Below are 20,562 nucleotides of genomic sequence, written 5' to 3'. Positions count from 1 at the left end.
ATTTGAATGTTGTGAGCATTTATCGATCGTGTTTCTTATATTGCAATGACAATCTGACTTGTTGAGCGACTTGCTGTTCTTCTCGATTGAATACAAAACATCACTCACTTGGTCTTGTTCTGACAAAATCCTTGGTGTTTCACAGAGTCTGCACATGAATGCAAACCAATCGTGCAGTGTTTTATACAACCAAAAATATATTTCATTTCTCCATTCTTATCCCATTGTCGCTAGCAATAATCTGAATGGCTCATACTTTGAATTACCTTTTTTACACATGGCTAATAATTTACTATTTTAAAATAATTCATTCATAGCTTGATGGTCTGAACTACTAGGCTTGGAGATATGCATGTACCGAGCTCTGGATGCACACCATAGAACGATCGTGCCTGATTTTGATCCATGACAACTTGACCATTAATAAACCACCACTCACCCTGAATAGCTAGTGTTACTGGCACAGTCGGGGGTCCATTAAATCCTTCCTTTATATACTGGTGATATTCACTCATTGCGTCTGTGATTAGGTGGGCAAGGTTAGGCGATACAAACACTTCGCCAATTTCCCAGTTTTCGTCCTTTGGGCCACGTTCCCATTTGATATACGATTTGTAATCAGGTCGCTGCAGTTTTTGTAGCTTGTGATCGAGTTGTTCAGGCCCAATTATCTGAACGGTCTTGAAAGTCATTAGATTGTCATCATCCAGTAAAAACTGTTTTAAAGCCATCATGGAGTTCTCTAATGGGTTTCCCACATTGGTGTTGCACACAGGCTTGTTTTGGATTCGCCAAATGCTCATTTTTATATCCGTTACATCTACATAGGTTTTTTGAAACTCACTGCGCGATGTGAACTGCTGTTGAAATGGTTCAGTAGGATGAGCTGCTTTCATCTGCAAGTGAGCGTGAGTGATTTTCTGATCAGAGGGAACCAAGGGAATGTGAAAGGTGAGAGTATGAACACGATTGGGTATGACATGTTGATCTGTTTGCATGAGCGAATCCATCTCAAGTCGCTCGTTACCACATACTGTCACACCAGTACTCATATTCGTCGATGTAAAATCAGATCCATCTTGAATAGCAGTGTCGACGAATGATGTACTCTGAGAAACCGTTTCAAGCGTGTTTACATATTCATCTGCACTAGATTCAATGTGAAACATGTCCCATACTTTTCCATCAATATCTTCAAAATGGCATTTGGCCTTGTCTTTTTCTCCATTGTGATGAAATTTACACAACAGTGCACCGTAGTTTGCACCATTCTATTCACCAAATAATATATGCAGATTAAGGTGCCAAAACAAAGACTTGAGTAAGCTTGCTAAACCAATCTTGATTGAGATAATCAGGCAAGTAACACCTACATCCATAGCAGCTGTAGCAGCCCACCAGGGATTGTTTTGAAGCTGATCTTTCCAAAATCGAATTGAATCGCCACCTAAACCGGAAAGTGCAACAAAACTAAAGCCTGGTCTGATGTGAAGAGTATTCGATGTGGATAAAATCGAGGTAGTCTCAAAGTTGGACATGAGATGGCTTCGCGCGTATGAATGCTCGTGGCTTGTCAGCACGATTGCACCATGCTTTCTGCATGTATCTAAAAATAATTAAACAGACGCATAAGAGTCTGATACAAAGTACAATCCAGACAATAGTATCGATCCACTTGCCATAGACAAGATAACCAGTCTCGTCTTTTTTATCTCCAGTTTGGTATTTGTTTTGGTTCTTGTGCCAGACACACAGCTTCCATTTCGAGTCTTTGAATTCAGTAAGCGCCTGGTCAATAAACTCGGCATGATCCTTGCCAAGGGTTCCAACTCCTGACAACACAATCACCTTTGAATGCCAATCATATTAGCACTCATCAAAACGCCATTCAAAACAACAGTCTTGAGCACTTACAATGCCATTAAATTGGCACACCATGTTGACACCGTATTCTCCAGTGCAGTATCTCATGATTCCAGACTTTTCGGCCTGTTTAGTTAACAGGGCTTTGTACCCTTTTGGGCTAAACCACTTATCCACGTCATGGTTTCCTATCACTGCAAACATGGGGAACCTTTTACCAAGTTGATCTGTAAACTGCTCCATGAACCCAGATGGATCATCTACATGATTCACAGTAGTATAAAAACACTGGTTGGCAAAAAGGTGGATCAAATCTTTACTATCCAATACACCACTTACCTTCATAGTCGAAATCGCCCAATTGAATAAGAGCATGAGCACCCCAATCGCGAACTAACTTGAGGACCTTTTTAGGATGAGCGCCTAGACCTTGATCACCCATGATAGCCAGCTTTACTTCCCAAGCTTCATCCTTTTTGCTTGATTTCATAGGTGTAGGATTCTGAACTAGATTAGAAAAATCGAACCTGGGGTGTCTAAGGTCGTACTGATTATTGGCCAAAGTTAGAGTAGATGGCTGCTGGAGTAGAGGACAGTGAGTTCCAAATGCATTCACTCTGACAATAGAAAAGAAATAATCGTTGACATTCAGAAATAGCAATAGTCTTAGCCATATCTGAATCCAGTGCAAGATTGTTTCCATGTTGGCGAATGATTAGTTGTGACGAGAAGGAACACAGCGGACTTGAATTGTTCTGATTTATTGCAGATGAGGCTATACGCTGATACCATGGTAGGGTCTAGACTGTAATTGATATGGGGTCTAGACTGTAATAATAGGGTCTGTATGTTTTCATTTGGTTTGAATGTCAAATTCCGACCATTCAAATCGTAAGAAATCTATGTTGGTCAATGGCATCAGTACTGCCCATCAATCAGATGTTGCTGATGATGATGTAGTCATGACTGACTGTGATTCGGTAAAGCCGTAAGTTTTCATCTTTTTTGTCTTGTCATTACTGTAACGAGTTTGGATATTCGGATTATTGCTCAACCTTGAACTTATTTTTACCAACTCCTTCCATCACATTCTGTCATGTCTTGTACTACATTGGGATCGACGCATTATCATTAATTACTAATTGGCTGATATAATTCATTTATTACTGGAATAAATTCATCTTTTCGTAACCATGGCATCGATTGGTTCTCATCTGCTGATATTCCATATAGTGCTGTTTCTGCTGAAAACATCAAGAGCGCAGCCAATGAGTTGTTCAAGGCCTGTAAATACTCGGAATCTATTTTACTTTATTCTCAGGCAATAGGAAAGTGCATCGATCTATTGTCATACTATTGTCATTTGTGGATTTTGCTGCGATTTATTTGCATTGATTTAATCAAATTGGCTGGTGGATAATCAATGTTTGAACAGTCTTTTTTCTTTGTATACTATTATGACTGATTTCAGTCTGAATTAATTTGAATTTGAATCATCTAATCACCAGTTGAATGCATTTTTAATGTTTAGAACTCGCGCCAACCAATGCAACTTACTATTCAAATCGTGCTGCTGCATATCTCATGGTCAATTTGTTTTCAGAATCCCTTGCTGACTGCATCAAAGCTATTGAAATTGAGCCCGACTTTATAAAGGCACATTTTCGTGCTGCAAAGTGCCAGGTGCATCTTGGCAGATTATCAGAGGCTATGGAGCACGTTCGAAATGCTGAAAAGCTTGGAAACTCTTTTGTCAAGCGCAAGGTAGCTGACCGTGCAGAAATGATCAACAAGGAGGTATGATACAAAGCTTGACTCTGAATTTATCTTGAAGCCGGGCTTTATATAGTAGAATAAGAAATGATGTCGTTTTAGAATGCATGTAATATTGACCATTATCATTCCGTCTTTTGTTTTTTTGGCGCAAATTGTAGATGAAGGAGATTCGTGGATTGGAAAGCTATATCAAGAGCTGTACTGATGCTTTGCTTCAAAACGATTATAAAAAAGCCCTTGTTTCTGTTGAAACTGCCATGACACTTGTTGATCCTACACTGCGATCCACTGGCGCAACGACATCTGTTTCCAACGTAGACAGCAGTAAGCTTGCCAAGATTTGCATCAAATGGCAAATGTATCGTGCACAGGCATTAATTGGGTGCTGGGATCTTGACGAAGCTGTAACTGTAGCGCAGTAAGTTATTTACTGATTTAAAGAAATGTGTGAAACTTGCTTTGGTTCATTTCTCATTTTTGCGATTCAATTTTAAATATGTATTGGAATAATTAGCTCCATTTTGTTTAAAGACTCTCGTAACTCTGAAGCACTGGTGATACGTGCACGTACGATGCATTTGCTCGACTCTCATCCTGTTTCCACCATCATTCAATACCTCACACAGGCTCTTACATTTGATCCCGATAACAAGGATGCTCGTGCACTACACAAGCACATCAAGTCAATTGAGGCTTTGAAGCAGGAAGGAAATGATGCTTTTTCTAAAAGTAACTGGACCGAGGCGCTTGAAAGCTATGAAAAGTATCTTTCTGCTGATGCAAATGGAGGTGTTGTTCGTGCCAAGGTTTTGAGCAACAGGGCAAATGTGCTTAGCAAGGTACGAACTGGGGTTTATACTACACTAATATGATTGAGTTTTAATCCTGATCACTAATATATCACTTTAATTACGTAGCTTGGTAAACATAAAGATGCAATAGAAGATGCATCAGACGCCATTAAACTCCTTGAATCCATTTGCTTTCCCAAAGTCAATTTCACTGCTAGTCGGTCGGGTATTTCCAATGAAGACCATGCGTCATCTATGCAGAGTGCACTTTTCTATAAGCTGTATCTCCGTCGTGCTGATGCATATATGAAGTTGGAACAGTATGAAGAGGCCGTGCGTGACTATGAGTGTGCAATTGGAATCAAGCCCAAGGATCAAAGTATGTTGCCGATTGTTTGTAATTCTGCTGATTTTTGTACTCGCTGCATAGATTGACTTTTGTTTTGGTGGATAGGTGTAAACCAGGCTATTCGAAATGCAAAGCACCTTCTTGCACTCTCAAAACGAAAGGACTATTATAAGATTCTTGGATGTAGTCGCGACGCAACAGACAGCGAAATCAAAAAAGTATATCGTAAACTTGCACTTCAATACCATCCGGACAAGCAGGTAGGGCTTTTAGACGAAGAGCGCACACAAGCCGAAAACAAGTTTAAAGAGATTGGAGAGGCGTATGCAGTATTGTCTGATCATCAAAAGAAACGACGGTTTGATGCAGGGATGGATGTGGACGGATCTAGTGCTTCGGATGGTCATGGTGGTGGATTTGGACATTCAGCCAGCATGGATGACTTGCTTGCTCGGTTTGCTACTAGCAGTGGTGGATTTAGTGGTGGCAGAGGACATCAGCATTCATATAGTTCATATGGTGGACAGAGTAGTAGTGCGCATGGATTCCATTTTGGATAAAGATATTGCCTGTTATTCGGTTCTATAATACGTTTAATGCAATCGTGTATTTTACTATTTGTTTTAATGTGATAATAGGGGGTTGAGAACAGTATATGCAGATTAGAAATTTTGGATAGTTTAGACGAGCACAAATCTGAAGATTTATAAGCTTGAAATAGCTGAGCCATATTTCAAAACCAGTTCACGTGATGCCATGCTATTTCACGTGACTAAACGGCTTGCTCGTCAAGAGTCAAGTTTGGACAAAGTTTGGGTTGTTCTCGACACTACAATCATGGGCAAGTATTTTGCTGTGTATGCTTGAGAGTGCTGTTCATCCATGGTGGATCTTGATGCATTCCACGCATCCATCTCATGCATCTATTCATCTACACATTCATTCAATCCATGCATGCATACTGGTAGCAAGCACAGCAACAATGATCAGCGTGTGAACTGCGAGTCGGATGGCTTGCCAATTTGTTTGTGTTGGCATGACAATGGCCTGAGCTTTCCTGCTCTAATTGTTTGGATATACATTGAGCCTCTGATTTGTCTACACAGGGTCCTCACATACTGGATTGAACTATACTGATGTCTAAATTTACATCTGAACTGCAAGTCTGGACTTGGATATGGATTGTAGATGAATCTTTGCAGAGACCTGGTTCTATGTTGGCTACTTTTGTATGCCGAGTCTGTAGAAATGGGTGCATTGAATGTAGATTGTAAAACAATTCAAAGACTGCCAGTGTTTATTTGATTTTTTTCTGGTTTGCTAACGATTCTCTTGGCCTCCAAATCAATTTATTATTTTAAAATATAGGTATCTCGAGAGACAGTCGTCATAAGCGGTCGCACACTGGTGCCAAGCGTGCTCAGATCCGCAAGAAGAGGAAGTTCGAACTCGGTCGCCAGGCTGCCAACACCAAGATTGGTACCAAGCGTATTCACGTCATCCGTGTTCGTGGAGGAAACACCAAGTTCCGTGCTCTTCGTCTGGACTCTGGAAACTTCTCTTGGGGAACCCAGTCGATCACTCGCAAGTCCCGTGTTATTCGTGTCATCTATAATGCTTCCAACAACGAGCTTGTTCGTACCAACACACTTGTTAAAGGATGCATTGTTGAAATTGACGCTGTTCCCCTTCGTCAGTGGTACGAGTCCCACTATGGTGTTCCTCTAGGCCGCAAGAAGGTAAGTGTTTGAATTCTACAGAGATCTGTAGCTTTACGACCAAATAAACTCGATCTAACTTTGATCATTTGTTCTAAATAGCATGGTGCTGATGAAACTGTCGAGAAGACTGGCTCTAACCATGTTCAACGCAAGGTTGAAGCTCGCCAGAAGGATTGCTCCGTTGACTCGGCTCTCAATGACCAATTTGCTGCTGGTCGTGTCCTTGCACGTTTGTCTTCCCGTCCTGGTCAATCTGGACGTGCTGATGGTTACATTCTTGAAGGTCGTGAACTTGAGTTCTATCTCCGTAAGCTCCGATCTCGCAAAGTTTAAACTTTTTCAAAAAAAATGTATCCGATCTCGTTTTTCCACTAGCACTATTAGTTTTAGAGTTTGTTTTTAGAGTGATGGAGAACATTGATGTCATGAGTCTGTTGGCGTATACATTAAAAATACAATTGGCTGCATTCTAACCTTGACTCTACACTTGGATTGTCCGTAACATTACAAACCTGTCGAGTGGTTTTGATTTAGAATATTGTCCGAGTTTTGTTTGAGCCACAATATATTTCTCAATATTAGAACATGATTTCTGATGCTCAAGCAAATTCATTTAAAGTCACGTGATGGTTTATTTCAAATTTATAAAAAACAAACTCGCACATTTGAACTCGAGTGTTGAATAGTCGGGATTATATACAAACGATGCCAGGAATCGAGTATGGATCAGGTTCACCAGCAGCAGACAATATTTGGATAGCATCAGGAGACGGACGAGTTGAAGATGTCGAGTATTTTCTTAAATCAGGTGGTTTTGGCGGTGCACCTATGGATGCCAATGCCAAAGACTCGTCTGGATACACCAGTCTTCATGCAGCAGCATCTTACAACCATTTAGACCTCATGCGCATGCTAGTTAAAGAGTACGGAGCCGATCCAAATGTTGTAGACCATGATGGGTACACTCCACTGCATGTCATTGAAACTGCTGATGCAGGAAGAGTGCTGATTGAGTTAGGCGCTGATCCGACTAAACGAAACCATTCTGGGCAGTTGGTAAGTAACTAAAGTTGGAATGTCTTGCAGCCGTATTCACGTAAAATATAAATTGTATTTATTCTGCAGTCTCTGTTTTGGACTAGACAATGTTTAAATATCTGATGTGCATTCTTGATAGAAATTGACTTGAATCGCATCAAGTCTAAACATCCATCATATAATACAAACTATAATTTTGAACCTGTTCTTTCTCCTCATAATTGTACATTTTACGATCACCAAATTTGAAACCAGATATTGGGTTCAGCTATTCTGATGCCATAAACTCTACTTTGTATTCTATCTCGGATACGTTCGCGTTCTAGTTCAATTCTACATGCCAATCACCACGAGAAAGACCAATCAACAATCTTGTCCAGTAAATGTGGTGATAATCATCATGAGATTGGTACTCTTGGTGTTTCATTCTACGTGAATACTACTGCAAACTATTGATGAACAACGCCATAAAACTGCATGGTATCAGATTGATTGACTTGTACTAACCAACCATTTGTATTTTAAATGAAATACATTACGAGTATAGCCAATAGAGACTGCATTCACAGAATGCTGGACTGATGTGGTTGATTATCTACAAGGTGGGAAACATTGCTTTAAAGGATCTGGACATGTTTTTAGTCTGTTTGCACGGCTAATGAAATGATATTTACTAGAATTCACACCCGACTTTGAGAAAAGAGAAGAGTCGAGCGACAATGAAAATGAAAATGAAGCCGAGCAACCAGACTTGGATGAGTCGAGCGACAACGAGGACGAGGATGAAGCGAATCAATTAGATTTGAATGGATTGCCAGAAGAAGTTTTACAGCGTTTGACTGCACACTTGGAACAGTTTAACCAAAGGAATTAAAATGATATAAAAACGACTGCATGAAACCATCAATCTTGTAAGAAATATTATAAATTATTGAATGGCAGATTTCAGCAATCGAGTCTCGATAGCAATTAGTTAAGCTTGCAATGGCTGGAGTTTGCCATGCATTGAACAACGATTGTCTTGCATTGATCACTGCTATTACTACTGTCATACACACCAACCACTACTTGACCAACTCACTCTTGGCTGAATATGGACTTTCTAAGACATGCAGTGCTGGCAGCTGTAGGCTCTGGCTTGACAGTTCCTGACAAGATCCTTGTCAATCCAGTCATTGTTCCATCCATTCTAACTCGTTTCGGATTAGACTCAAGTTTATCTGGAGCCATTGCTCATGATGAATCTCAGTCACTGCTGGCTGTGGGTTTGAGCAATGGCTCATGGCTGGTGCTGGGAAACCATTTGGAGTTCAGACTCGCAATGGACAACTTTGGACGAGACTCGGCCAGGAAACTGCATTCTCTGCAGCACCAACCTACCAATAGAAGCACTCACTCGCTTCATGCTGATTCTACTTATCAGAAACCTTCTGTTCCGTTTCATAGAGCCAGTCAGTCATCAACCCAATTCCACAGTTTAAATTCATCTGTAGTTCAAACCAGTCGTAAAATACCAGGACTCGCATTCAAACTGGGCGACTGTTATCTCGTCGCAACCACTCCACTCGCCCCTACACAGATCGTTGTATGGAACATTCAGCTTAAAACCCTACATCTTCAAATTCAACTGTCGGATCCTGTCACTGCATTTCAGATATGTCCAGATTCATCATGGGTCGCTGTTGGGCTATCCTCTGGTCTTGTTAGTATGGTAGATATGGTTTCTGGACAGATATCTCCCTACTCTTTCCATCAGCCTACTTTTTCATCCAAGGAAGACTACAATGATGCCACGGCCGCGATCTCTTCAGTCACTGCTACAGCATCCTCAATCTCACTCCAAAACACGTCTGTTCGGCAACTCTTGTTTTCACCAACAAATCCCAACCATTTGTTGGTAGTGTGCGAAACTGGTCCAATTTTCTTATGGAACGTGTCGCAAAAACAGTGTCTAAAGTGGTTCGTATACACAACCAACGCAGATTCAAAATCTACTGATCCTTTACCTTGTCTTTCTGCATGCTGGAGACCAGATGGTGAACAGATCGTCGCTACATACACTGATAACCAGCTTGTGTTTTGGAATATGAAGGAGGACTGGGTTTCTTTGATTACGAGTGGTGATATCCATAAGCGTATTTCCAAAAAACCTGCGCTTGTAAGACATGTTTTGGCTAGTGCATCGATGACTCCAAAAGAAAAATTAAATCAACCAGAGGTTTGGCCAATTAAGCAGCTACACTGGATATTGCTAGGACCGGATCATGGATCTATACTGTTTGTTAGTGGTGGAATGTTTAAAAACGCTTCAAATGGAATTGCATGTTTGTTTTTTACTGCAAAATACGACATGCGCTCCAATCATATTGTAGAAACTGTGGTTCCAATTGTAGGCACTGTAGCCACGTTTGTTGTGATTCCACAAACAAAATCTCGGCAACAAAATAATTCATCAGATTCATCAGATTCTAGACCAAATGTGGAGGTGGTTGCTGTGACTGAGGGTGGACTATGTGTTGCATTCAATCTTCAAGATAAAAACATCACTCCTTTATCGCTCCCAGGACGTCTACAGTGTCAAACATCTTTACAAGACAACAATCTACAAACCAACACAACTTTGGTATCGAGTGCAAACGTACACACCCTCACTCACATGGAATGTTCATTAAAACTTTACCGCGACATAGAATCATACAGTCACAGCTTTCTTCCACCAGCACTCGAACTAGCAGGTGGACAAGCACGAAAGCTCAACATTGTTCGCATTAATGACATCATTTCAATTGTTCGACCTGATAAACAGATTGAATTTTGGAGTGGAATGGCATCGGGTGGATCTCCTATGTGGCTCTTCACGACTCCTTTTGGCGAATGGCTACCCAATTCAGATATTGATCACATTTGGCATTGTTTGGATCGAAAGTTGCTGTGTATTCAAATGGGACCTTGTGTCGTGTATCATATATTTACGATGCCTGCCAAAGAAGTAGAAAATCAGAGCGATGATGGTCCAGATCATGACATTGAGGACATTGATGCAATGATGGCTAAATTAGACGAAACAATTGGGCAGGTACTCGAGGACTCTGCTGCAATTACCTCGTTGGCTTTGCATAATATAGATCAAACTAAACCCGAACATGAGAACGAGTTTTACGATGAATCTCAAACTCATCCAAGTACTACTGACCAACTCGAATCAACCAAAAAGAATGATCATTTGGTATCCCATGCTGATGTAGATTCACAAGAGGGTAATAAAAATGTTTGGGTCACATCTTTGGAAGAAAAGCACTTTCAAAGTGCTCAGTGCTGGAAACCTCTGTTTCAAGTCATCCACACATCAGAAGTATTGCTGAGCGAATATGCCGATTGGATGAATATGTATGTATTATTATGTCTGTTTAATTATATGTATCTTGTAGTTTAACAGACTGTCTTTTAATTGTATTCTCTAGTCTTGCAACAGCTACATCCGAGTTTGTTCATTTTACCGATACCATCAGCGGCCGTGAAATTTTTACCGATAAACTATCTGACACAGGTTATTATTCTCAAAATCGAATACCTATAAAACCCAATGGCGTTTTTGCTTGATATATGTGTTGCCATTTGATTATTGCAGTATCTAACATATACTGTTTATATTGTCGCTTGTAACAGTATATCCATTACATCCAAATGAGCGCTTTTCATCATCTCAGCAATACTGTTTTGCCACATTCATGTGTTTTGCTCCACTTTTAACTGGCGATGATCCAACACCGCAGCTTTCACTTGTCGTAGCTACTTCAAATGGGACAATCCTGGCATATACGATTGTATTTGATTTTGTTTCTCACAAAGTTAATCCTCAACGACATAATTTATACATTCCCGACTCAACAAGCATGCATCGCGCTGTAAATTCAACTACCGAGTCCAGCTTTCACCTTTCCGAGGACGCTAGCCCTATTCATCTAACTGTTCTAGACGATCAAGGAAGAGTTTTACGATCGGATTACCGATATAGACCTTCAAATGATATTGAGCAGCATATTGTCGTTGTATCTAGACGTTCTGTTAAAATCCTGGTTTTAAAAACTGACCGAAATCCATTTGTTGAAGCACAACAATCTTTTTCTGAAACTCAGCACATTGTGTGTGGCCGTGTAGTCTATATTCTAAACGGTAAGCTTATTTTGCATCTGTTTTTTGAACAAGGCGAGTTAAAAGTATAAAAAGCACCAAAAACTAACTGCTACTCGATCCATCTTGTAGATGCACCACATGTGGTAGCTGTTACGAATCTGGGTAGACTGATTGTATTTGTACTCCCATCGCTTGAAATGATTGCACAAGTACCGCTTCCTAGCGGTATTGATTCAAGGTAAATCACCTCGACTATTTCTGCACAATATTTAAACTGATTCAAAATTCAATACTGGTTGAATTAGAAACCTTGCAAAAACAACGATTACTTTAGACGGACGTTTGGGCTGTTGGATGGCTGATGGGCATTGGGAAATGTTTGGCATTATTTCCAATCCGACACAGTAAGACACTTTAATTCTAGTTTGAGTTATCCTCTCACCAAAACAAGCGTGTTTGCTAAAGTGTGTTTTAAAATGTATCAACAATAGATATCCTCAGATTGACATTAGACTGTATGATTTGTATCGACAAAGTCAATGGTACAATGCAAAAGGAATCCAGCAATCTTCTACCCATCGCAATGCACAGCATGATTTGCTATGTATGTATTGACACGCTACTTGCTACAATGGGTCGACATGCAATTTTATTAACAATTATAAATACACTCAATTAGTTGGATCTACATATTCCCAACGCGATGAGCTGGGATTGGATAAAACCAATAAACCTCGTGGCAACGATGCCATGTCAGCAATGACCAATGCAAGTGCTTTTAACTTGCCATTCAACAAGTCTAGACATGACACTTTTGCTTAAATAGACTTGACACTACTTTTCAATACTAAACCATCTGATTATTTTACATATAGAAACTGGATGAACGTGGCGAACGATTAGCACAAATGGAAACAAAAACAAGTGAATTGGCGGACGCATCTAAACAGTTTGTGAGCAGGATAAAAGAATATAATGAACAACAAGCAAAAAAAAGTTGGTGGCAGTTTTAAACGTACGAATAAAACTATTTTTAACTCTATTGAGCGTTCAAGTGTCGAATCAATCAGTTTTTAAAAACTGTCAAAAACAGATTGATATCTCGTATTTTGATCTTATCGAATCGCATCAAACTTTGAGTTCTATTTCAACCTTTACTTTGGTTCATTACTAGTCGTTTATTTGTCTTTCAATCCTACTCATTGGTGCAGAGTTTTGGTAAGATGGCAGTTATCAAGACCATTGATCTAAATGGTTTGAGCACATTTGTTCATACTGAAATCCCATTTTCAACCCATTCAAGATTGAGTCATAGTTGAACATGGAAAATATGCCTTGTAAAGCCAGTCGTTTGAAGCATCACTAATATTATAAATGAATTGAATCGTCTATAGACTATCTGCATCAGGCAAATCACTGTCAATTTTAAAAATAGCATTGTAATCATTTTGATTGCTTCAAATTTCTAGTGATAAAGTCAATACCACTCGAGATTCAATATTCACACGGAAATGGCATCTCGGATCAATCAAACTAACAAGCTGTCAAAAACGCGGTTTGACTATGGTGAGAATCCAAGTAAAACGTATGGTATGTCAAATCATGATGCAAGTGCATGTTACAAGGATGTCAAGGATGATGTATTGGTATTTGTAATAGCCAAACATCAAAAAATGGTTATTGATTGATCTGGTGGGGTTGGAATAACTTGACACCATGGCAATACGATATTGTTTGGTTTTTGATTACAGCCAAATCTAATTCACCAAATCTGCTTCATCCACTAAATAGATATGAAACACAAGATACCAGCTTCTTTTCAATGTGAATCATATCAAATTTCAAATCTAGTCAACCCTAATACTATGAACTTGCAAATATCCACCTCGACTGCACTGACCCGACTTCAGACATCAGCTACGATTCACACAACACTACAATCCACTCCATCGTGTATGGCCCCTTGCACTAAAAACACTTTTCAGTATTCCCAAATGTATGAAAGTTTATTGGAATACCCTTCAGCACTCCGCATGCTAGCGGATCTTGCACCTATCACGCATGCTTCTTCTACACATAGATCCACAGCAGATGGCATTCATCAAAATTGGGAATCTGTACCATCCAAATCAAAAGAAACACAAAACATAAATACCAAACTGGTTTACAATCATTCTGGGATTTCAAGTTTGGTGTATGCAGCCGCACTCTACGAAAGCGGTGGAGTGAATCCCGAGTCGATGAATTCATCACATTCCGTACATGAAACCCACAAAGGTAAATGCTTGAACTTGTCTGATTGGATTGGACTACAAAAATAAATTGTAGTTTTCTACTAAAGTACTGACACTATGTGTAGAGGATTGCACAGCAGCTGCTGAAGGATTTAAAAGAAATCGTCATTTGATTCATTCAGGTTTAAAAAATGAGCATATTGCATCTATACATAATAATGGATCGATTGCTTTACCACACAAGACAGTCGATATACCATTGAATCAAAAACCCATCTCGTCAGCAAAAAAATGCAAGGTAGTGACTAAAGGCACCAGAGCTGGGAAATTTACTACAGAAGAGGTTGATCGTCTCAAGACAGGGTTGGAGATTTATGGTCGTGACTGGAATCAAGTGGGTTTGTAAATATGCTTGGCATTCATGATATTCAATATACAGCTGCTAAACTAACATGAACTTGGAAACCCATCAAGCTGGCACGACATATTGCAACAAGAGATGCCAGTGCAGTTCGAAGCCACGCACAAAAACATTTTATTAAACTCTTTCGTGACAATATCCCACTTCCTAAAAAGGTAACTGTTTGTCAAATGTAAACAGGATATCGCTCATGTATTTATAATGAAGAATCTCGACTTGTTTTAAATATCGTCGTGTTTTCAATTTGTCAAGGTATATGAATCTGGTGCTGGCTATTCGCTAAGTGGCAAACCATTAAATCCAAATTCGGCTGCTGCTAGACCTTACCTTAAAAATCGGACTATCCCCCTGTATATCCCATGCCAAGTTGCTGAAAAGGAACAAGTCCCCGAATTTATTACCGAATCAACTCAGCTTCAATTTGAGCTACCTAGAGTGCGAATGAACATGCATTAACCCACAGAAAAACACCAACAGTAAATACCATAATGACATGATCAATTTGATGGCATTCGTACCACTAACCGACGCATGTATACATGGAGTAGATCTCAGCAACTCAACATTTGAACATACCATTAAAACGATTGGTTTCAGCTAGCACTTTATCTCGGTATGTATTCATAACAAAAGTTTGATTTATTTAAACTTGAACAGTAGTGTTGATGTATGTGGATCTGGATTTGGATTTGGACTGACTGAGTTGTACTAGGTTGAATAAAATTACAACTGTATTCACGTAAAATGAAACACTTGTATTTATCTCGACTTTGTTTTGGTCCGGAATGAACAATGGTTGAATATTCGTTGTGTTTTCTTGATAGAAATTGATCTTGGTTGACACAGCAACATTGTATGGTATTTACAATCAAACTCATATCTGTATCTTGAAACATCGAATATGTTTGTATTCAAGGTTTCAAGAAAACAATGATTGCAATAGCTTCATCATCAATTACCAGAAAGAGATGAGTAAACTAAAGGATCCGTGACACAGGTTATCCAGTCAATGTGGTAGAAATCACTATTTTGAGATTGGCAGTTTATTATGCACTTTGGCATTCTAGTGTTCATTTACGTGAATACAGGCTGTAAATCGGGAGTTTTGGCAAGTTTAACACTTTCTCGCACAAAAGAAGTGGGCTTGGTAACCTTTTCTATAATAGATGCAACCCAATTCATATCTGTCATTTGAGATAAATCCTGCACAGGCGATTTAATTGGATCTTTGGGAACCTGTAAATACTAAAATGATCATTACACGATGTAGTTGGTGAGTGATATGCTCATGGATGGAATTTCAGTTGGCGTGTAAGCCTATTTACCTGTTTAACAACATCATAAGAAGCTTCCCAAGTTGTGTATTCACGAATGAGTGCATCACTGGCAAACTCATGATATACCCTTGTGTCATGGATACGAAAAAGAACACCATCCACTCTCATAAAAAAGCGTTGAAGAACAAAGAAGCAAGTAGGCATGACTCTCTGTAAAAGTTTGATCGTCAGTACAAAACAACAGATCAGCACCGTGATGACTTGGATAGAAACTGCAGCCAGTCAAGATGCGATACAACTCACCACGCGGACATTCAGGATTGCGATGCCATTATCAGCTAGCTCATCCTCAAACAAGATCAATTCGTTATGAAACCCAATAGGCTCTGGTTCCATCAGTTTCTTTATATTGATCCCCACTTCAGACGGTTGGAACTGCACTGGATCACCAGATGTGTAATGATTTGCAGCAGATTCTGTTTGATACAATTTTCCCTTGTGATTCGTAGTGTAGGTCCAATCGTAAGGTTTGATGACATGATGAATCTTTTCATGCTCTTTTGAGCTAATGGGTAATCTAATCAGTGTCATAATGGAGTAGACAAGTATCAAAGTGAATGGGTTTACCTGGTCTTTGTCCACTGCTCTGAGCAAGCGACTTTGATCTTGTCAGCAGCTTCGGGAGATGCATCAACCAACTCCAATGCATCGACGGCATTGAATTCAAAAACAATACCAGACGAATGCTCAAGCTTTAAACTATTGTTGCCAAATAGCATTTCTGGGAGTGGAATAGTGACTCGCTTGGCGATACTACATGTGCAATCGGTAGATTAGGTTATAACAAACTCATGTAATAGTTGCAAGATATTGGACACACCTATCAAGTTCGCCAGCATTACATATAGGTTTCTTGGTAGTAGTAATGCGCCAGCAACCAATACCTATGCCAGTAACTGTTTTATCTGATGAGTCAAGACACAAGACTGTAGACTTGAGTTGGAACATGAATGTTGGTAAATAGGAAAAGTCAGGGTTGCTGTTCAGTTACTGTTCAATTGATGTCCATTCAACAATAATCTAATACGATCAACACTATGATGATCGTATTAACTGTTCAGAATATTCCAATCGATAATTAACACGAATCTCAATATATATCCTCATTAATGTATTCAGTTGTGTGTATTTCTCAATTGGCATTTAAACAACTGTCAATCACGACAGATTTACAGTCTTATTCACGTAAATGAACACTAGAATGCCAAAGTGCATAATAAACTGCCAATCTCAAAATGATGATTTCTACCACATTGACTGGATAACCTGTGTCACGGATCCTTTAGTTTACTCATATCTTTTCTGGTAATTGATGATGAAACTATTGCAATCATTGTTTTCTTGAACTCGAGTACAAACATATTCGAGGTTTCAAGATACAGATATGAGTTTGATTGTAAATACCATACAATGTTGCTGTGTCAACCAAGATCAATTTCTATCAAGAAAGCACAACGAATATTCAACCATTGTTCATTCCGGACCAAAACAAAGTCGAGATAAATACAAGTGTTTCATTTTACGTGAATACAGTTGTAATTTTACTTTTTGCGTCCTTTTCCTTTTGATTTTTGTCGCTTCATGGCATTCAACTCCTTCTTCATGCGTCCATCTACCATCTATGTCAAAGTTTAAATAGTCAGTAAAAAGTCATTGAACCCCCACATCAAATCATCGCAAATTCCAATTTTACCTTGTATCTTCCTTTAACGCCCTTGGGTCTGCCCTGTGCACCACGATGCACACCTTTGGCAACAACCAGTTTGGGTTTGGTATGCTCCTTGGTATTCTTGGCCTTGCTCATCATTTTGGAAATAGCCTCAAGTTTGCTTTTCTCGGGCATCTCTTCATCATTGTTCAAACCCTCGGCTTTTTTGGACATCTTTTCAATTCGGCGTTGAGTACGCATCTGTTTACGGAATTTCGCCTCGGCAACCTTACGGATTGGTCGTGCATCCAATGCACGCATACGCTGCTTGATAATATCCACAGCCTCTTTTGTCACTGGCATTGTGGGCTTGTTGTGATGCTGCTCTTCTTCAGTAAACCACAGTGGAAGTCCAGGATCATCAGTGAAAGAGTATCGGTTATAGGCATTATCAATTAAATCGCGCTTGCCAGATTTAGTCAGCATACGCTGCGCAAGAGAATACTTTTGTGCTGTATCAAGAATAAAATTGTCATCCACATCTTCTTGATCCTGATCTTTGTCAACAGGAACAACTGCAAAATCGTCCTTGTTAGTCTCTTGGTGAGACTCATTTTCGTTGAAAGCATTGAGCATCTCATCCTTGGTTTGTTTCTTCTTCTTTTTGTTGGCCTTTTTTTGCTGAATCGACTCCCCGTTTTCATTGTCTTCCTCGTCGGTAGAGAGCACCATCTCGTCTTTAAACATGCTTTTTGCTTTCTTGCCCGCATTGGCGTTTTTGGGCTTGTCGTTCTTGTCATTGACCATGTCGAAAATAGGATTGTCAAAAAAGACTCGAGCACGCTTGGACATGGGCACAGACGAGTCCTCCTCACTCTCGCTGTTAAACTCATCGTTTTCAAAGTCTCCATTTCTAGTAGAACTATGGCGCTTACGCAAAGAAGATTTTTCAGATGTAGCTGGCTGTTCATCCGCCTCTTGATCCATATCGCTGTCATCGCTATCTAAAGATGAAAACTCTGAATCCGACTCTTGGGTAACACCTGCAACACTACTGCTCTCCAGCTTTTTTTCGTATTCAACACCATACCACTCTTCAAACTCGGTCTTGGTGCTTTCGCGCAACTTTTTGACTTTGGCAGTAGGATTGCGCTCGATGGCTTTGGCCTTGTATTCCTCATACAAGGCGTCCATTTGAGCTTCTAAACGAGATACTTTGCGGCTTCGTTCATCGTCCGAGTCCAAAGCCGATCCAATATCTGAATCTTGTTCACCTTGGCTATCATCCGTAAAATCAGATGCAGAGTCTGGCGAACTATTAGCAGATTTCTTGGATGTAGAAGTCGTATCTTCGTCAATATCCATTTCTGGACGAGTGGAAAGTCCACTGTCGGCTTCAAGACCAATATCGCTGGGAGTACTCATTCCAAGCTGCAACTTTAACAAAAGTTTGGCTTTACGTTCACGCTGCTTCTTTTTAAGTCTACGATTTTTAGCTCTCTGAGCCTCATTTTCTTTCAGCAACTACACATAGAATGCACAGCAATAGTGTTAAATGGGTAAGCCAAGTATACAAATGATACAGTAGGATTGATCCATTCACAACATACCACTTCTTTGATATTTTCATCGTCGATTTTCTGAGCAGCAGCATCTGCCTCGGCCTTTTCTTTAGCATCTTCAAGTTTTTTGGCACGAATAGAAGCCCGTGTTTCTAATCCCAGCACCGTACGAATGGATTCACGCCATTTTATCAAATACTTGAACTCTTTTTTTCCCAATACTTTCAAATCCTTTAAATATTCCTTGATTCCATCTGTTGTCAGGGCTGAATCAAAAATGGATTTGGACACCTCATCTTTTGAATCAAATGTCAATTCGTGCGATCGAGCCATAATCGATAGAAAATCGAGACTGTGGATAAAGGACGAGACTGAATTAGATGTATGTAGTGTGTAGTCTTCATCATCGTAACCATCACGGAATCGACGACGTTTTTCTGGGTTGAACAAAGTGTTGAAAACAGCTCCCTGTCGCTCCTTGATTTTTTTCTCATCATCCTCATCGACATTCTTGGTTTCATCCAACTCTTTGAAAACCCATTTGGGATCAAGCAGTCGTGGATCGATTTTTTTGGGTGAAAGGTATTCTCTGCATACTACAAAAATTTCTGCAGAAACATTACGTGACGAAGCGGGTTTGGTTGCTTCAACTTTACGAAAGAGTTGTTGAAAAACCCAAAGAAGCTTGTTATAGTCTTTGGATCGAAACACTTTGGTGACAAATGTACCATTTGGCATAAGGAATTCAGTTGCAAGCTTTAAAGCACTGAGAGTAAGTTCAGATTGACCAAATGCGTCTTGAAGCCAGGAGATACCAACGTTTGGTGCACCATCATGAAGAAACACATCGACTTTCCAGTCCTTGAGTTCGCTTCTGATTGTTTGTCGACATTTTGAAGTGGTAATGTCTTCGACGTGAGTAATAACTCCCGAAATGGGTTTAATAGGCGCCAAATCCAAACCTATTTAGCCCAGCAAGATGACAAATTTGAACGTATCCATGCCGACCATTGAACATCAATATTAAAAACAGTGAATTCAAAATTAATCTTGGTTGATGAATAGAGTACACATTACAAAGAATGCCAACACTCGCAAAAACAATGCTCGACATACCAATAATCAAACTAGGTTTAGGCATGTATTTTTGAGCTACTTGCAGCCTAGTAGACAGATCAATCCTGCATTAGCACAACCCATTCAATTGAAAAAGAATTAAACAAGACTTACCAACCACCAGGCGCAGCGCACAAATCCACCACCACTTTGGCCTTTTCCAAAAACGAGTATTTTTTGTTGAGCTGGATTAGCTTGAATGCGGAACGAGCACGAAAGCCTTGCTCCTTGGCCATGTGATAATACTTGTCCAAACGACCTTTGGCATTTTTCTTGTCTCTTGCCATGCTATAGTAATGTTACCTTTTAATAAAATATGTAGTAATTGGGATATTATCAGACCAAAAAAATATTTCGAGATTTTTTTTCTTATTTTTGGGTCGAGTTGAAATCTGAATTCAAAACTTGAATCGACGTTGAGATGATCCATAAATATGGATCGAAAAGAGTTCTGCGTCCATTCTCACAGAGTCTGACTGCCTGTATTCACCCATCCTATTCATATGCACGCAATCGTCACTTTCTGACTGGGTTACTGAATCAAATTCAACAACCTCGACTGCAAGAATACC

General features: G+C 39.7%; 8 protein-coding genes across 8 annotated transcripts; 5 read left to right on the top strand and 3 right to left on the bottom strand.

The window, feature by feature from the left end:
* Window positions 1-311: 311 nt before the first annotated feature.
* On the bottom strand, window positions 312-2,566 carry BATDEDRAFT_85662 (uncharacterized protein; the record flags this gene model as incomplete). Its single annotated transcript, XM_006675853.1, has 5 exons — window positions 312-1,271; window positions 1,374-1,596; window positions 1,676-1,848; window positions 1,915-2,123; window positions 2,203-2,566. The coding sequence occupies 5 exons, from the start codon at window positions 2,564-2,566 to the stop codon at window positions 312-314; spliced, it is 1,929 nt and encodes a 642-aa protein (XP_006675916.1).
* Window positions 2,567-3,016: 450 nt separating this feature from the next.
* BATDEDRAFT_18168 (uncharacterized protein) lies at window positions 3,017-5,370 on the top strand. Its single transcript, XM_006675090.1, has 7 exons — window positions 3,017-3,191; window positions 3,395-3,660; window positions 3,798-4,057; window positions 4,154-4,478; window positions 4,557-4,631; window positions 4,710-4,809; window positions 4,885-5,370. The coding sequence occupies exons 2-7, from the start codon at window positions 3,448-3,450 to the stop codon at window positions 5,337-5,339; spliced, it is 1,428 nt and encodes a 475-aa protein (XP_006675153.1). The 5' UTR covers window positions 3,017-3,191; window positions 3,395-3,447; the 3' UTR covers window positions 5,340-5,370.
* A 775-nt stretch (window positions 5,371-6,145) lies between these two features.
* BATDEDRAFT_36328 (uncharacterized protein) lies at window positions 6,146-6,873 on the top strand (the record flags this gene model as incomplete). The annotated part of the gene is made up of 2 exons (XM_006675767.1): window positions 6,146-6,518; window positions 6,600-6,873. Coding segments are annotated over 2 exons (606 nt in total), but the record flags the coding sequence as incomplete, so codon positions are not given.
* Window positions 6,874-7,205: 332 nt separating this feature from the next.
* BATDEDRAFT_21174 (uncharacterized protein) lies at window positions 7,206-8,338 on the top strand (the record flags this gene model as incomplete). Its single annotated transcript, XM_006675153.1, has 2 exons — window positions 7,206-7,556; window positions 8,216-8,338. 2 exons carry the CDS (start codon window positions 7,206-7,208, stop codon window positions 8,336-8,338), a joined length of 474 nt encoding a protein of 157 aa, XP_006675216.1.
* A 293-nt stretch (window positions 8,339-8,631) lies between these two features.
* Window positions 8,632-12,713, top strand: BATDEDRAFT_84462 (uncharacterized protein; the record flags this gene model as incomplete). Its single annotated transcript, XM_006676146.1, has 7 exons — window positions 8,632-10,925; window positions 11,000-11,085; window positions 11,205-11,711; window positions 11,802-11,910; window positions 11,978-12,076; window positions 12,164-12,276; window positions 12,352-12,713. The coding sequence occupies 7 exons, from the start codon at window positions 8,632-8,634 to the stop codon at window positions 12,492-12,494; spliced, it is 3,351 nt and encodes a 1,116-aa protein (XP_006676209.1). The 3' UTR covers window positions 12,495-12,713.
* Window positions 12,714-13,183: 470 nt separating this feature from the next.
* BATDEDRAFT_21172 (uncharacterized protein) lies at window positions 13,184-14,783 on the top strand (the record flags this gene model as incomplete). Its single annotated transcript, XM_006675152.1, has 5 exons — window positions 13,184-13,262; window positions 13,524-13,949; window positions 14,032-14,300; window positions 14,381-14,482; window positions 14,580-14,783. 5 exons carry the CDS (start codon window positions 13,184-13,186, stop codon window positions 14,781-14,783), a joined length of 1,080 nt encoding a protein of 359 aa, XP_006675215.1.
* Window positions 14,784-15,613: 830 nt separating this feature from the next.
* Window positions 15,614-16,612, bottom strand: BATDEDRAFT_18163 (uncharacterized protein; the record flags this gene model as incomplete). Its single annotated transcript, XM_006675089.1, has 4 exons — window positions 15,614-15,814; window positions 15,908-16,169; window positions 16,232-16,417; window positions 16,485-16,612. 4 exons carry the CDS (start codon window positions 16,610-16,612, stop codon window positions 15,614-15,616), a joined length of 777 nt encoding a protein of 258 aa, XP_006675152.1.
* A 608-nt stretch (window positions 16,613-17,220) lies between these two features.
* BATDEDRAFT_831 (27S pre-rRNA (guanosine2922-2'-O)-methyltransferase) lies at window positions 17,221-20,277 on the bottom strand (the record flags this gene model as incomplete). Its single annotated transcript, XM_006674816.1, has 6 exons — window positions 17,221-17,283; window positions 17,358-18,242; window positions 18,396-18,818; window positions 18,926-19,836; window positions 19,991-20,037; window positions 20,105-20,277. Coding segments are annotated over 6 exons (2,502 nt in total), but the record flags the coding sequence as incomplete, so codon positions are not given.
* Window positions 20,278-20,562: the final 285 nt, after the last annotated feature.

The sequence above is a fragment of the Batrachochytrium dendrobatidis genome (assembly GCF_000203795.2).
Source record: "Batrachochytrium dendrobatidis JAM81 unplaced genomic scaffold BATDEscaffold_1, whole genome shotgun sequence".
NCBI lineage: Eukaryota > Fungi > Chytridiomycota > Chytridiomycetes > Rhizophydiales > Batrachochytrium > Batrachochytrium dendrobatidis.
The sequence above is the reverse complement of the archived record's forward strand: the minus strand, read 5'-3'. Positions and strand labels throughout refer to the sequence as shown.

What these genes read in the sequence shown, in the direction of transcription:
- BATDEDRAFT_18168 (XM_006675090.1), top strand. Translation starts at nt 3,448, where the DNA reads ATGGTCAATTTGTTTTCAGAATCCCTTGCTGACTGCATCAAAGCTATT. An exon ending in AATCCATTTGCTTTCCCAAA is followed by an intron (nt 4,632 to 4,709) that starts GTCAATTTCACT and finishes CTTTTCTATAAG; the next exon opens with CTGTATCTCCGTCGTGCTGA. An exon ending in AATCAAGCCCAAGGATCAAA is followed by an intron (nt 4,810 to 4,884) that starts GTATGTTGCCGA and finishes TTTGGTGGATAG; the next exon opens with GTGTAAACCAGGCTATTCGA.